This window comes from Eubalaena glacialis, chromosome 2 (genome assembly GCF_028564815.1).
Source record: "Eubalaena glacialis isolate mEubGla1 chromosome 2, mEubGla1.1.hap2.+ XY, whole genome shotgun sequence".
NCBI lineage: Eukaryota > Metazoa > Chordata > Mammalia > Artiodactyla > Balaenidae > Eubalaena > Eubalaena glacialis.
In genome coordinates, this window is record NC_083717.1 from 142396765 (window position 1) to 142410698 (window position 13934).

At 37.2% G+C, this 13934-nt stretch overlaps 1 protein-coding gene across 1 annotated transcript in view; it reads right to left on the bottom strand.

The window, feature by feature from the left end:
• Positions 1-13934, bottom strand: part of MDGA2 (MAM domain containing glycosylphosphatidylinositol anchor 2) — an 811172-nt gene that overhangs the window by 13728 nt on the left and 783510 nt on the right. The window contains exon 15 of the mRNA XM_061182503.1: positions 1111-1241. Coding sequence (XP_061038486.1) covers positions 1111-1241 — 131 coding nt within the window. The remainder of the gene's footprint in view (positions 1-1110; positions 1242-13934) is intronic.

Here is a 13934-nt window from a genome sequence, read left to right on the forward strand (position 1 = left end):
ATGAAATGCAACTAAGAAATCCCCAGTAGAAAAACATACTCAGCCTGAGTATATAAAATACATATATAAAGTCACTAAAATCACTAAAACTACATTATTTTCTCCACTAAAATAGTTTATGAAAAATTTTTTCTAGCCATGATGACCATTGCTATAATCATTAAAATTTTTATTATATATTTTCAGCTAATTTTCTTAATCCTATCTAAGCCTTTCTTCTTTTCTATATAAAAACAAATAAAAGTAACTTGTTTAAAGTACTCTAACTTTGATAATCAAAGTAATAAATTACTAAAATGACATTACCTCAAAGAGACACATTTTGCTAAAGTATACAAAATTCCATCAAGTAAAAGTCAAACAGATTAATTGAGAATTGATTATCCAGCTTCCTTTATTATAAGAATCTATGTTGTTTGTCTTCAAGGAAAAAAATACACACATTATGATTTTATAGAAAGGAATTACGTTTTCTCCAGGCAAATCACTTGAATTCGGATAGACAATTATTCAAAAATATTACTTGACAGATGTTAATTAATAAAAGAAAAGGGGCTTCCCTGGTGGCGCAGTGGTTGAGAATCTGCCTGCTAATGCAGGGGACACGGGTTCGAGCCCTGGTCTGGGAAGATCCCACATGCCGCGGAGCAACTAGGCCCGTGAGCCACAACTACTGAGCCTGCGCGTCTGGAGCCTGTGCTCCGCAACAAGAGAGGCCGCGATAGTGAGAGGCCCGCGCATCGCGATGAAGAGTGGCCCCCGCTTGCCACAACTAGAGAAAGCCCTCGCACAGAAACGAAGACCCAACACAGCCAAAAGTAAAATATAAAAATAAATAAATAAATTTAAAGAAATTGCCAAACTATTAAAAAATATATATATTGAAAAGGATTCTAAAAATAAAAAAATAAAAAAAAATAAAAATAAAAGAAAAGGACATTTTCTCTTTATAAAACAACTTTTAGAACTAAAGGGAAACTTAATCATGTGATTTTTGTGATGCTCATGTCAGAATTTTTGCATACTCATTCTAATTTTGCTCAAGATCTGCCTTTAACATTATGCTCAAGTGCAAAAATATATCCGCAGACATGATTGTTCTTTTCTTACCTGAAATGAAGTAATTGGATATATATTAACATGTGCCTCATTCCATCGTTGTCCTTTATTCCCACTTGAAGACCACAGTGGATTCTCTATCGTTGTCTGCCCTTTCAAACGTAGATAAACATTTAAAACACCTAAAAATAACAATGAAATTTTATTTTGTATATTTGCTTTGGCTTCATGTTTGTTTCTTCTTTACTGAACACTTGTAAATTATTAAAAATGAAATTTCACAGAACACTCCAGTGTCTCCTCTTCTCTTCCCCTCTCATTTCCAATCTTGCTCTTAGGACACTTGGCATATGTGGCAGGTCTCCAGAAATGATCACATCTTAATCCCTAGAACCTGTGAATGTTATCTTATATGGCAAAAGAGACTTAACAGATGAGATTAAATTAAGAATTTTGAGATGGGAAGATTATTCCAAATAACTTGAGTGGGTCCTAAATATTATCACATATATCTTTCTTTCTAGGTGGAGGGAGAAGGAGATTTGATACAGGAGAGAAGGTCTTGTGAAAGACAGATAAGATGCAACACTGCTGGTTTTGAAAATGAAGTGAGGAGCCACAAGCTGAATACAGTTAGTCTCTAGAAGCTAGAAAAGACAAGTAGATTCTCCCCTAGAGCCTTCATAAGGGAGCAGCCCTGCTGACATCTTTGTTTTTGTTTTGTTTTTTAATTAATTTTTATTGGAGTATAGTTGCTTTATAACATTGTTAGTTTCTACTGTACAGCAAAATGAATCAGCTATACATATACATATATTCCCTTTTTTTTGGATTTCCTTCCCATTTAGGTCACCACAGTACACTAAGTAGAGTTCCCTGTGCTATACAGTATGTTCTCATTAGTTGTCTATTTTATACATAGTATCAATGGTGTATATATGTCAATGCCAATCTACCAATTCCTCCCACCCACCCCCATTTCCCCCTTGGTATCCATTCATCTGTTCTCTATTTCTGCTTTGCAAATAAGATCATCTATACCATATTTCTAGATTCCACATATATGAGTTAATATATATTTGTTTTTCTCTTTCTGACTTATTTCACTCTGTATGACACTCTCTAGGTCCATCCACGTCTCTACAAATGACACAATTTTGTTTCTTCTTATGGCTCAGTAATAGACCATTGTATATATGTACCATATCTTCTTTATCCATTCCTCTGTCAGTAGACATTTAGGTTGCTTCCATGTCCTGGCTATTGTAAATAGTGCTGCTATGAACACTGGGGTGCATGTGTCTTTTTGAATTATGGTTTTTTCTGGGTATATTCCCAGGAGTGGGATTGCTGGGTCATATGGTAGTTCTATTTTTAGATTCTTAAGGAACCTCTATACTGTTTTCCATAGTGGCTGTATCAATTTACATTCCCACCAACAGTACATGAGGGTTCCCTCAGAAGACTGAGGCAAAAGTCTTCTGAGTACCCAACCCTCATAATGGGAGAAAGCATTTGCAAACGAAGCAACTGACAAAGGGTTAATCTCCAAAATTTACAAACAGCTCATGCAGCTCAATATAAAAAAACAAACAGCCCAATCCAAAAATGGGCAGAAGATCTCCCATTCTGAGGGTTGTCTTTTCGTCTCATTTATGGTTTCCTTTGCTGTGCAAAAGCTTTTAAGTTTCATTAGGTCCCATTTGTTTATTTTTATTTCCATTTCTCTAGGAGGTGGGTCAAAAAGGCTCTTGCTGTTATTTATGTCATAGAGCATTCTGCCTATGTTTTCCTCTAAGAGTTTTATAGTGTCTGGCCTTACATTTAGGTCTTTAATCCATTTTGAGTTTATTTTTGTGTATGGTGTTAGGGAGTGTTCTAATTTCATTCTTTTACATGTAGCTGTCCAGTTTCCCCAGCACCACTTATTGAAGAGGCTGTCTTTTCTCCATTGTATATTCTTGCCTCCTTTATCGAAAATAAGGTGACCATACGTGCGTGGGTTTATCTCTGGGCTTTCTATCCTGTACCATTCATCTATATTTCTGTTTTTCTGCCAATGTCATACTATCTTGATTACTGTAGCTTTGTAGTATAGTCTGAAGTCAGGGAGCCTGATTCCTCAAGCTTTATTTTTCTTTCTCAAGACTGCTTTGGCTATTTGGGGTCTTTTGTGTTTCCATACAAATTGTAAAATTTTTTGTTCTAGTTCTGTGAAAAATGCCACTGGTAATTTGATAGGGATTGCATTGAATCTATAGACTGCTTTGGGTAGTAGAGTCATTTTCACAATATTGATTCTTCCAATCCAAGAACATGGTATATTTCTCCATCTGTTTGTGTCATCTTTAATTTCTTTCATCAGTATATTATAGTTTTCTGCATACAGGTCTTTTGTCTCCTCTAGGTAGGTTTATTCCTAGATATTTTATTCTTTTTGTTGCAATGGTAAGTGGGACTGTTTCCTTAATTTCTCTTTCTGATCTTTCATTGTTAGCATAGGAATGAAAGAGATTTTTGTGCATTAATTTCATATCCTGCAACCTTACCAAATTTACTGATTAGTTTTAGTAGTTTTCTGGTAGCATCTTTGGGATTCTCTCTGTATAGTATCATGTCATCTGCAAACAGTGACAGTTTCACTTCTTCTTTTCCAATTTGGATTCCTTTTATTTCTTTTTCTTCTCTGATTGCCATGCCTAAGACTTCCAAAACTATATTGAATAACAGTGACGAGAGGTGACACCCTTGTCTTCTTCCTCATCTTAGAGGAAATGCTTTCAGTTTTACACCATTGAGAATGTTTGCTGTGCATGTGTCATACATGGCTTTTATTATGTTGAGGTAGGTTCCCTCTTTGCCCACTTTTTGGAGAGTTTTTATCATAAATGGATGCTGAATTTTGTCAAAAGCTTTTTCTGCATCTATTGAGATGATCTTATGGTTTTTATTCTTCAATTTGTTAATATGGTGTATCACATTGATTGATTTGCATATATTGAAGAATCCTTGCAACCCTGGGATAAATTCCACTTGATCATGGGGTATGATCCTTTTAATGTGTTGTTGGATTCGGTTTGATAGTATTTTGTTGAGAATTTTTGTGTGTATGTTCATCAGTGATATTGGCCTGTAATTTTCTTTTTTTGTAATATCTTTGTCTGGTTTTGGCATCAGGGTGATGGTGGTCTTGTAGAACGAGTTTGTGAGTGTTCCTTCCTCTGTAATTTTTTGGAAGAGTTTGAGAAGGATAGGTGTCAGCTCTTCTCTAAATGTTTGATAGAATTCACTTGTGAAGCCATTTGGTCCTGGACTTTTGTTTGCTGGAAGATTTTTAATCACAGTTTCAATTTCATTACTTGTGATTGGTTTTTTAAAATTTTCTATTTCTTCCTGGTTCAGTCTTGGAAGTTTGTACTTTTCTAAGAATTTTTCCAGGTTGTCCATTTTATTGGCATATAATTGCTTGTAGTAGTCACTTATGATCCTTTGTATTTCTGTGGTGTCAGTTGTAACTTCTCCTTTTTCATTTCTAATTTTATTGATTTGTCCTCTCCCTTTTTTTCTTAATGAGTCTGGCTAAAGGTTTTTCAATTTTGTTTATCTGCTCAGAGAACCAGCTATTAGTTTTATTGATCTTTGCTATTGTTTTCTTTGTTTCTATTTCATTTATTTCTGCACTTTTTATGATTTCTTTCCTTCTACTAACTTTGTGTTTTTTTTGTTCTTCTTTCTCCAGTTGCGTTAGGTGTAATGTTAGGTTGTTTATTTGAGATTTTTCTTGTTTCTTGAGGTAGGATTTTATTGTTATAAACTTCCCTCTTAGAACTGCTTTTGCTGCATCCCATAGGTTTTGGGTCATCGTGTTTTCATTGTCATTTGTTTCTAGGTATTTTTTGATTTCCTCTTTGATTTCGTCAGTGATTTCTTGGTTATTTAGTTGTGTACTGTTTAGCCTCCATGTGTTTGTATTTTTTACAGTTTTTTTTTTTCCTGTAATTGCTTTCTAATCTCATAGTGTTGTGGTCGGAAAAGATGCCTGATATGATTTGTTTTCTTAAATTTAGCAAGGCTTGATTTGTGACCCAAGATGTGATCTATCCTGGAGAATGTTCTGTGAGCACTTGAGAAGAAAGTGTATTCTGCCGCTTTTGGGTGGAATGTCCTATAACTATCAATCAAGTTTATTTAGTCTATTGTGTCATTTAAAGCTTGTGTTTCCTTATTTATTTTCTGTCTGGTTGATCTGTCCATTTGTGTAAGTGGTGTGTTAAAGTCCCCCCTATTATTGTGTTACTGTCAATTTCCCCTTTTATGGCTGTTAGCATTTGCCTTATGTATTGAGGTGTTCCTATGTTGGGTGCATAAGTATTTATAATTGTTATATCTTCTTCTTGGACTGATCCCTTGACCATTATGTAGTGTCCTTCCTTGTCTCTTGTAATAGTCTTTATTTTAAAGTCTGTCTTATCTGATATGAGTATTGCTACTCTAGCTTTCTTTTGATTTCCATCTGCATGGAATATCATTTTCCATCCCTCACTTTCAGCTCTATGTGTCCTTAGGTCTGAAGTAGGTCTCTTGTAGACAGCATATATATGGGTCTTGTCTTTGTACCCATTCAGCCAGTCTGTGTCTTTTGGTTGGAGCATTTAATCCACTTACCTTTAAGGTAATTATCGATATGTACATTCCTATTACCATTTTCTTAATTGTTTTGGGGTTTTTTTGTAGGTTTTTTCCTTTTCTTGTGTTTCCTGCCTAGAGAAGTTCCTTTAGCATTTTTTGTAAAGCTGGTTTGGTGGTGCTGAATTCTTTTAACGTTTCCTTGTCTGTAAAGGTTTTAATTTCTCTGTCAAATCTCAATGAGATCCTTGCTGGGTAGAGTAATCTTTGTTGTACGTTTTTCCCTTTCATCACTTTAAATATGTCCTGCCATTCCCTCTGGCTTGTAAAGTTTCTGCTGAAAGATCAGCTGTTAACCTTATGGGGATTCCCTTGTATGTTATTTGTTGCTTTTCGCTTGCTTTTAATATTTTTTCTTCATATTTAATTTTTTGTAGTTTGATTAATATGTGTCTTGGTGTGTTTCTCCTTGGATTTTTCCTGTGTGGGACTCTCTGCGCCTCCTGGACTTGATTGACTATTTTCTTTCCAATGTTAGGGAAATTTTTGACTATAATCTCTTCAAATATTTCTCAGGCCCTTTCCCTTTCTCTTCTTCTTCTGGGATGCATATAATTTGAATGTTGGTGTGTTTAATGTTGTCCCAGATGTCTCTGAGACTGTCCTCATTTCTTTTCATTCTTTATTCTGCTCCTTGGCAGTTATTTCCACCATTCTGTCTACCAGCTCACTTGTCTGTTGTTCTGCCTCAGTTGTTCGATTCCATCTAGTTTATTTTTCATTTCAGTTATTGTGTTGTTCATCACTGATTGTTTCTTCTTTAGTTCTTCTAGGTCCTTGTTAAACACTTCTTATATCTTCTCGATCTGTTCCTCCATTCTATTTCCAAGATCTTGGATCATCTTTACTATCATTACTCTGAATTCTTTTTCAGGTAGATTGCCTATTTCCTCTTCATTTATTTGGTCTTGTGGGATTTTACCTCACTCCTTCATGTGCAACATATTTCTGTGTCATCTCATTTTGTCTAACCTACTGCATTTATGGTCTCCTTTTTGCAGGCTGCAGGGTCGAAGTTCCTCTTGTTTCTGTCATCTGCCCCTTGGTGAGTGAGGTTGGTCCAGGGGCTCATGTAGGTTTCCTGGTGGGAGGGACTGTGCTCTCGTGGATGGAGCTGAGTCTTTCCCCTCTGAAGGGCAGGGATGCATCAGGTGGTGTGTTTTGGGGTGTCTGTGAGCTTAGTAAGACTTTAGGCAGCCTGTCTGCTGATGAGTGGGTCTTTGTTTCTGTCTTGCTGGTTGTTTGGCATGAGGTGTCCAGCACTGGAGCCTGCAGGCAGTTGTGTGGGGCCAGGTCCTGGTGCTTATATGCATACCTCCAGGAGCACACACACTGATTAATATTCCCTGGGACCAGGAAGTCTCTGGAGGTCCAGCATCTTCGATTCAGTGCTCCCACTCCGGAGGCCTAGGCCTGACCTCTGGCCAGAGAAACAAGAGCCCTCAAGTTGCACAGTGCGGCCAGAGAAAAAAAGAAAGAAAACAAAAACTAAAACCGAACAAACAAAACCCAAGACAAATACCAAAAACCACAGCAAACAAACAGCAGCAACACACACACAGAAAAAAGAAAGAAAAATTAAAAAAAAATTCAAGACAACAAACAAAAGAATTCAAAAATGAGAACAGTCAATAATGACCAAACTAACAAAAGAAAATATGAAAAATAAAACAAAAACAGAAAGCAAACCAAAAAAGCGAGGAAAATATATATGCATAAAAACAATAAAAAAAAGATAAAGAAAAAAACAAAGAACAAGAAAAAACCCATGAAACAATAAAAAGGTAAAATAAAAATAGAAAAATAAAAAGATATATATTAAAAAATAAAAATAAATAAAAATAAAAATTTTAAATAAAAGATAAAAAATAATAAAAGCAACACCACCAAGAACCGAACAAAACGAAACAAACACAAAAGTAATAATAGTAATAAGAATATTTTCCTGGGGCCTCCTCTGTCAGTGTCCTTGCTCCTACAGTGAGCCAGAGCCAATCCCCACCTCCCCAGGAGGCCTTCTAATACCTCTAGGTAGGTCTGTGGACCCACTATGGGCACTGTGGGGCCACCTCAGACTCTGACCTGGCCTGACTCCCATGTGTACTTGCCCCCAAAGTCCACTGCTGCGAAGGCTAGACTGGTTTCAATTGTGGGAACACTCGTTGTCTATTCAGGTATTCCACAGATGCAGGATTTACCAAGCCGATCTCGGGGATTTAATGTGAGACTTGTGCAGCTGCACAGAAAAATCTCCATTCCTCTTCCTTAGTTGCACCACCCCTCGGACTCACCTTTGGTTTTGACACCTCTGCATGTGTGCCACCCTCAGGCATCTGTTCCTTGCCCAGGTGAGAGGGAGTGAAAGCAGCAGCTGCTTGGGGCACACTCACTCACTCCAGCTGGGGAGGCATATGGCGACCACAATTGGGGTGTATGCTAGCTGCCAGTCACAGTGGGGTCTGGCAGGCAGTTGCAACAGACTATGGCGTGCTCACTCTGGTGGGAGTCCCTCCCAGTGCCCACGGAGGCAGGAGCTGGTGGGTGGGGGTGCCTGTCCCCTGCCCCCCTCATGCCTGTCAATGATGGTGCCTTGTTTTCCAGGCAGATCACGCTTCCTCTAGGGGCATTCCCAGCCATGCATCCCCTCAATCCCGTCCCCTCTGCTCTATCCATGCAGCCAACAGCCCTCCTCTCCCCAGATCTGTTCTTCCAACTCCATACTTTAGCACTCAGCCACAGCCAGCATTGGTGGACTCTTGACCCAGGCAAGGGCACCCAGGGCTGATTCCCAAGGAGGCTTTGGGATGGGCAGCACTCAGGCCCCCGGAGCCCACACGGGCAGAGGAGACCCTGGCCTGAGGGGTGGGTGGGTCTGTTCAGATGGAAGCCCCTCCCAGTGCCCACAGAGGCTGAAGAAGCTGGCAGGTGGGGAAAGGGGTTATAATGGCAGCTTCACTCCCTTGCGCGCCACTCAACAATGACCCCTTGCTTCTATGATGTCCCGGGCTTTTTCCGCAGACTTTCCTGGTTGTGGAGCTCTTTACTCCTGTCCCTTCAGGCTGTCTTTTCACAGCCAACAGCTGTCCCTTCCCTGGGTTCACACTCCAAAACCCACTTTCCAGCACCCAGCCCCCTTCACAACAGGTGGCTCAAGACCCAGGCCGGAATGCGCAGAGCTGTGGTGTAGACCATGTGTGCAGTTCTTACTTTGTCCTGCCTTCCACAGACCATTCTCTGTGTTCTCCTTTGATCCCTCAAAGGTCCTTTTCTGTCCCAGATGATTTCCCCATTATGAGGGAGTTTTTCCTGAGTGTGGGGACCTCCCCTCACCTTCAGCTTCCCGCCAGAGTTGCTGGCCTCTTTTCCTTTTTCTTTCTTTCATCCTATCTGGTTGTGAGGGGATTTTTCTTGTCCTTTAGGTGTCCGAAGTCTTCAGCTGATGTTCAGCAGGTGCTCTATGAGAACTGTTCCATTTGTAGATGTATTCTTGATGTACTTGTGAGGAGTGACGAATTCCACATCCTCCTATTCCACCGTCTTGACTCCTTCTCTATTTTTCTTCAGTGTGAAGACAGCCATGTTGACAAGTCTCAGATGTCCATCCACAGCTATGCGCCACCCAAGCTCTACAAGGGCGACCTGAACCTGTGAGCCACGCCCTTCGACTCCCTGCAGATGTATATGTTTGAGGGGGACAGCTCAGTCACTGCGGGGTCATTGAGCTCCCTGCAGTCGGCCACGTCAGTCTCAGAGCAGAGCTTCGACTTCCTCCCTGCTAACATCTTGATTTTAGCCCCATTATACTCATTTTGAATTTCTGTCCTCTAGAACTTTAAGATAATAAATGTGGTTGTTTTTAGCCACAAAATGTGTGGTAATTTTTGTTAGAGTGGCAACAGAAAACTAATATAGCATGCAATCATTTACTGACTGTCTTGCTCAAAGCTCGACTTGAATTGTTTCATCATCAGTTAGCATCTCGTTTTCAGTCTACTTTTCATCCAAATCTCATTTTTTTTCTTAAAGAATTATTGGAAGATAAAATGAATAGCTTTATCTCATGATTCGATATATCTCAACAGTTTCATGTCCTGCACATAGTGCTAATAGTAATGATGATAATAATAATACAATATGTTGAACACTTACTCCAGATAAATGAATCCTCTCAACAATCTTTTGAAGTATTTAATATTATTATCCCCATGTTATAGATAAGAAAACTTAGAGTGATTCAGTAATTTGCCTTATGCCATACAGTTAGAAAATAGCAGAGGCAGAATTTGAACCCAGTGAGTTTTAAAATCTCATACCTTAATGCTAGGCAATCATTATTTTAATAAATACGTTTTAAAAAGTCAACTTTATTGAGGTATAATTTACATGCAATAAAATTCTCTCATTTTAAATGTACAAGTCAATAACATTTGATCAATATATATTATAGTGTAAGCATGAACTCAGTCAAGATATAGAACATTTCCATCTCACCAGAAAGCTCCCTTACTTTCCTTTGTAGTTAATCTTCACAACCCCTGTTCCTATGCCAGAGAATTACTGATCTGACTTCCTTCATTAACTGATGATTATTGCCTTTTCAAGAATATCATATTAATGCAATTATGCAGTAAGTACTTTTTTGTGTGTCTGGCTACTCAGCATCATTTCTGTTATATATATATATATATATATAAAACTCCTTTAAAGTCTTTATCTGCTAAGTTCAATGTTTAACTTTCTTTGGTTTAGTTTCTATGGACTAATTTTTACTTTTCATTGATTACGTATCACATTTCCTATTTCTCTGTCCACTAGTGATTTTTATTGAATAATGGGCATTGGAGATATTATATTTTAGAGACTTTAGATCTGTAATCTTTCTTAGAAAGCAGCTTTGTTTTAACAGACTATTCAGTTACTGATAAATTATATTGAACTTGTATAGGCTTAGTTTTACACTAACAGTGCAGATCTGCGAAAAACCCAAATTGTTGCCCTAGACTCTGACTTTGTGGGAACTAACCTCCAAATCTGTCTTTACTGCGACTCTTGTTGCAGCTTAGATTTAGGCTCTTTAAGGAAAGGTCTAGAGAAGATATTTCTTCAGGGCATAATTCTACCTACTAAGGAAGAACCTGCTTCGTTTTCTTTGTGTTGCCAGGAGCTTTTATGAGCTCTCTTCACTCTAAAATGGTTTAAACTTCAATATTTCCTACTCTTCTTCTCCCAGGACTCCTTGACTTCCCCATTTGTGTTCTGTTGTCAACTCCATAAAAACTGCTATACTGCCCTATTGTAAGTAAGCCTTGGGGTTTTCTAGTCTTGCACAAGTACAGCCTAGCCTTCAGGCAAAGACACATGGAAAACCCTCTACAGTCTTTTAAAGTCAACCCTGAATGCATCCCTTCTTTCTGTTACCCTGACTACAGATTCTGTTCCAGCTGCCCAGTACTCTGATCTCTGCCTCCTGAACTCAGTGGGACCTCCACATTCCACTTGAATTTCAGGGCTTTGTGCCAGTGTCAGGAGATTGTCCTCAGTCAGAGAATTGGACTCCTATGGAGATCACCTTATTAGTTTCTCTTTTTTCCATATTTTCATAGATTTCAGTCTTGCCCTGCCTCTTTTCTATTTTCTGAAAACAGTTACCTAATATAAAAGATATTTTAATAGTTGTTTATGGCAGCAGGACTTCTCTGGAACCAGTTACTATAGCATGGCTTCAAGATACCCTCACTTTGATAACTTTTACAGATAATCATGTTAATGGTTAAGATACACATACATATGTATCAGATATCTTGCATATTTTATGTTTTTGTTTATGTGAATATTGCACATAAATACTGAAAAGCAGAAAAGACAATATAAAAATCATCATTAAATTGATCAATCAGAGGTAGCTTCCTTAGTATTTTGCTGTATGTTGCTTCAGTTTTTTTTAAAAATGTATATCTACATATGTACAATTGTATGGTGTAAAGTAGTTTATCCTTCAGATTTTTAGAGCAATTTTGTCTAATTATACATAAGACCACGTATATTCATATTATACACAAATGTATAAATATGAATACCCAATTTTTAAACAAAAAAATCTGCATTCTTCACATCATAGCTGTCACTTTCTAGCTGGATGAACTTGACTTGATCTCCTAATCTCTCTGCCTCAATTTCCTCATCAGGTAAGTGATGATGATAATAGTAACTAGCATAAGTTTTTTTGGGAAAATTAAAATGAGTTAAAGTATGTAAACCATAAATTATGTCTCAAACATTATCTTCACTATATTTTACTATCTATCAAGATATTCAAATAATATTTCTCTATTTCTCTCTCAGTGCAATAGATTAGTACACTTCATGATGTTGAACTATGACTATACTACAGGAATAATTTTACTTGGTATAGGACTAGTATTTTCTTATTATGGTTGATTCAATTTGCTAGTATTATATTTAGAAATAATGCATATATATTGTATTTAGAAATAATGCATGTATATGTAACTTTATCCAGCTTTCTTGTTTTACCTTTCCACTTTGCAAGATCACTTTTTGCTTCAGAATCTATTATCGTCTATCTTTTCCCCCTTCAGTGTAAGAAATAAAATCAGTACCTCCTTGGTACTGATTTATTTTCCATAGTGTAGATTCTGTTCTTCTGTTTCTAATGTCATCTTTATCCAGCTGTATTATTTATGATGTTACATTCTTCTCTGATCTCATCAAACTCCCCTTTTAGTCTTTTATCCAGTTCCTTCTTTTCTTGGTCCACTGTTGTAACATTCTTATCTTTTTTTGTCTCATAAAGTTCATATTCCAATTTTATTGAAAATATAAAGCATATACTGTACAAATTTGCCTTCCCCTGAACTGTCAGTAATTCTTCTTAAACAATATGTGCTTCTTTTACTGTGTGCATGTTAGCCTCTTTTTATACTGTGGAATCTTTATTCGAGCCTGATTTTCTCTCTCTTTTTTATTTTCTTCCTCTTTATTCATCTTAAATAGTACTTAGTAATCTTGTGGCATTTTTCCCAAAACTACTAATGGGGCTTCTTTTATATGCACAGGATGGGTGTGGATTTTGTTAGCTCCTCCTCTAAGATCTAAAGCTGGAGGCCAGGTGAATGTGAGGTTTCACTACTAGATAAAGATTTAACAATCTGAGAATAGTGGAAAAGCATTTGTACCTTGAGCCTTTTAAGAGCTGAACTTTCTGGGGTTTTCCCTCTGTGCTCAGTGAGCCACTGTGGCAGGGAGTAACTTTCTGAATCCATCTTTCTATTTTCTATTTTGGACACTCAATGGGGCTCAGTTTTTCTTGCTTGCTGGTGTTGGTCTCTTGTGCTTCAGAAAGGCAATTTTGTGCCAGAAGGAAAAATCACCACAGCACATATTTCTGTGTGATGTCATTGCATTATACTTTAAAACATTAATCCACAATAGGGAGGGGTCCCAAGGAAATCAAGCCCAAATAAAAATAAATTGCATTAAACATTAAATAAAGTGATAATACTTTTTTGAACCTGTTGTCATTGGATGAACAAAGCATTATGCAGCATATACCTTTCAGAAATTATTTGAAGAAATAGCCTGTGTGGGAATTAAATAGGAAAGGACTGCTTGCCTATTCCATGGCCTACCTCTACTATAGCCTCTAGCTGTATCAGCGGTAACTGATTGAGTTGAGCTGTAATAATTTTTACTGATTTCTATTTAAACTGTATTGCTTTTTCAGAAAGGAAAGTATCAGTTATCTTTTTATTTTTATTTTATTTTTTGTATTTCTTAAATGTATCACCTTAGCTTCTTAACCTAGTAGAAGTCCTTCAATAGCTTGCATGTAAAAAAATGAAGCCTGCTCCCTGTAAGCTATCAATGCAGTTCAAGTTGTTCTATACATTAAAAAATTATCAATGGATACTTCAGTAAATGTGAGGTGCTAATGTAAATAGATGGCAGTGAATGAATTACCATTTTATATGGAAGTCTTATTTCTCTTGGGTAGCATGGCCTGTTATTTTGATTAAAGTGACAGGAATCAATCCTGTCATCAAATTAATACATGGAAATTTCTTTTAAATGTTAATAAAATGATTATACACTTTTTAGACTTATTCATTTTAATTAGGCTAACAAAGCAGTGTTTATTATATGTCTTTCAGAATTTACTTAAAGTAATA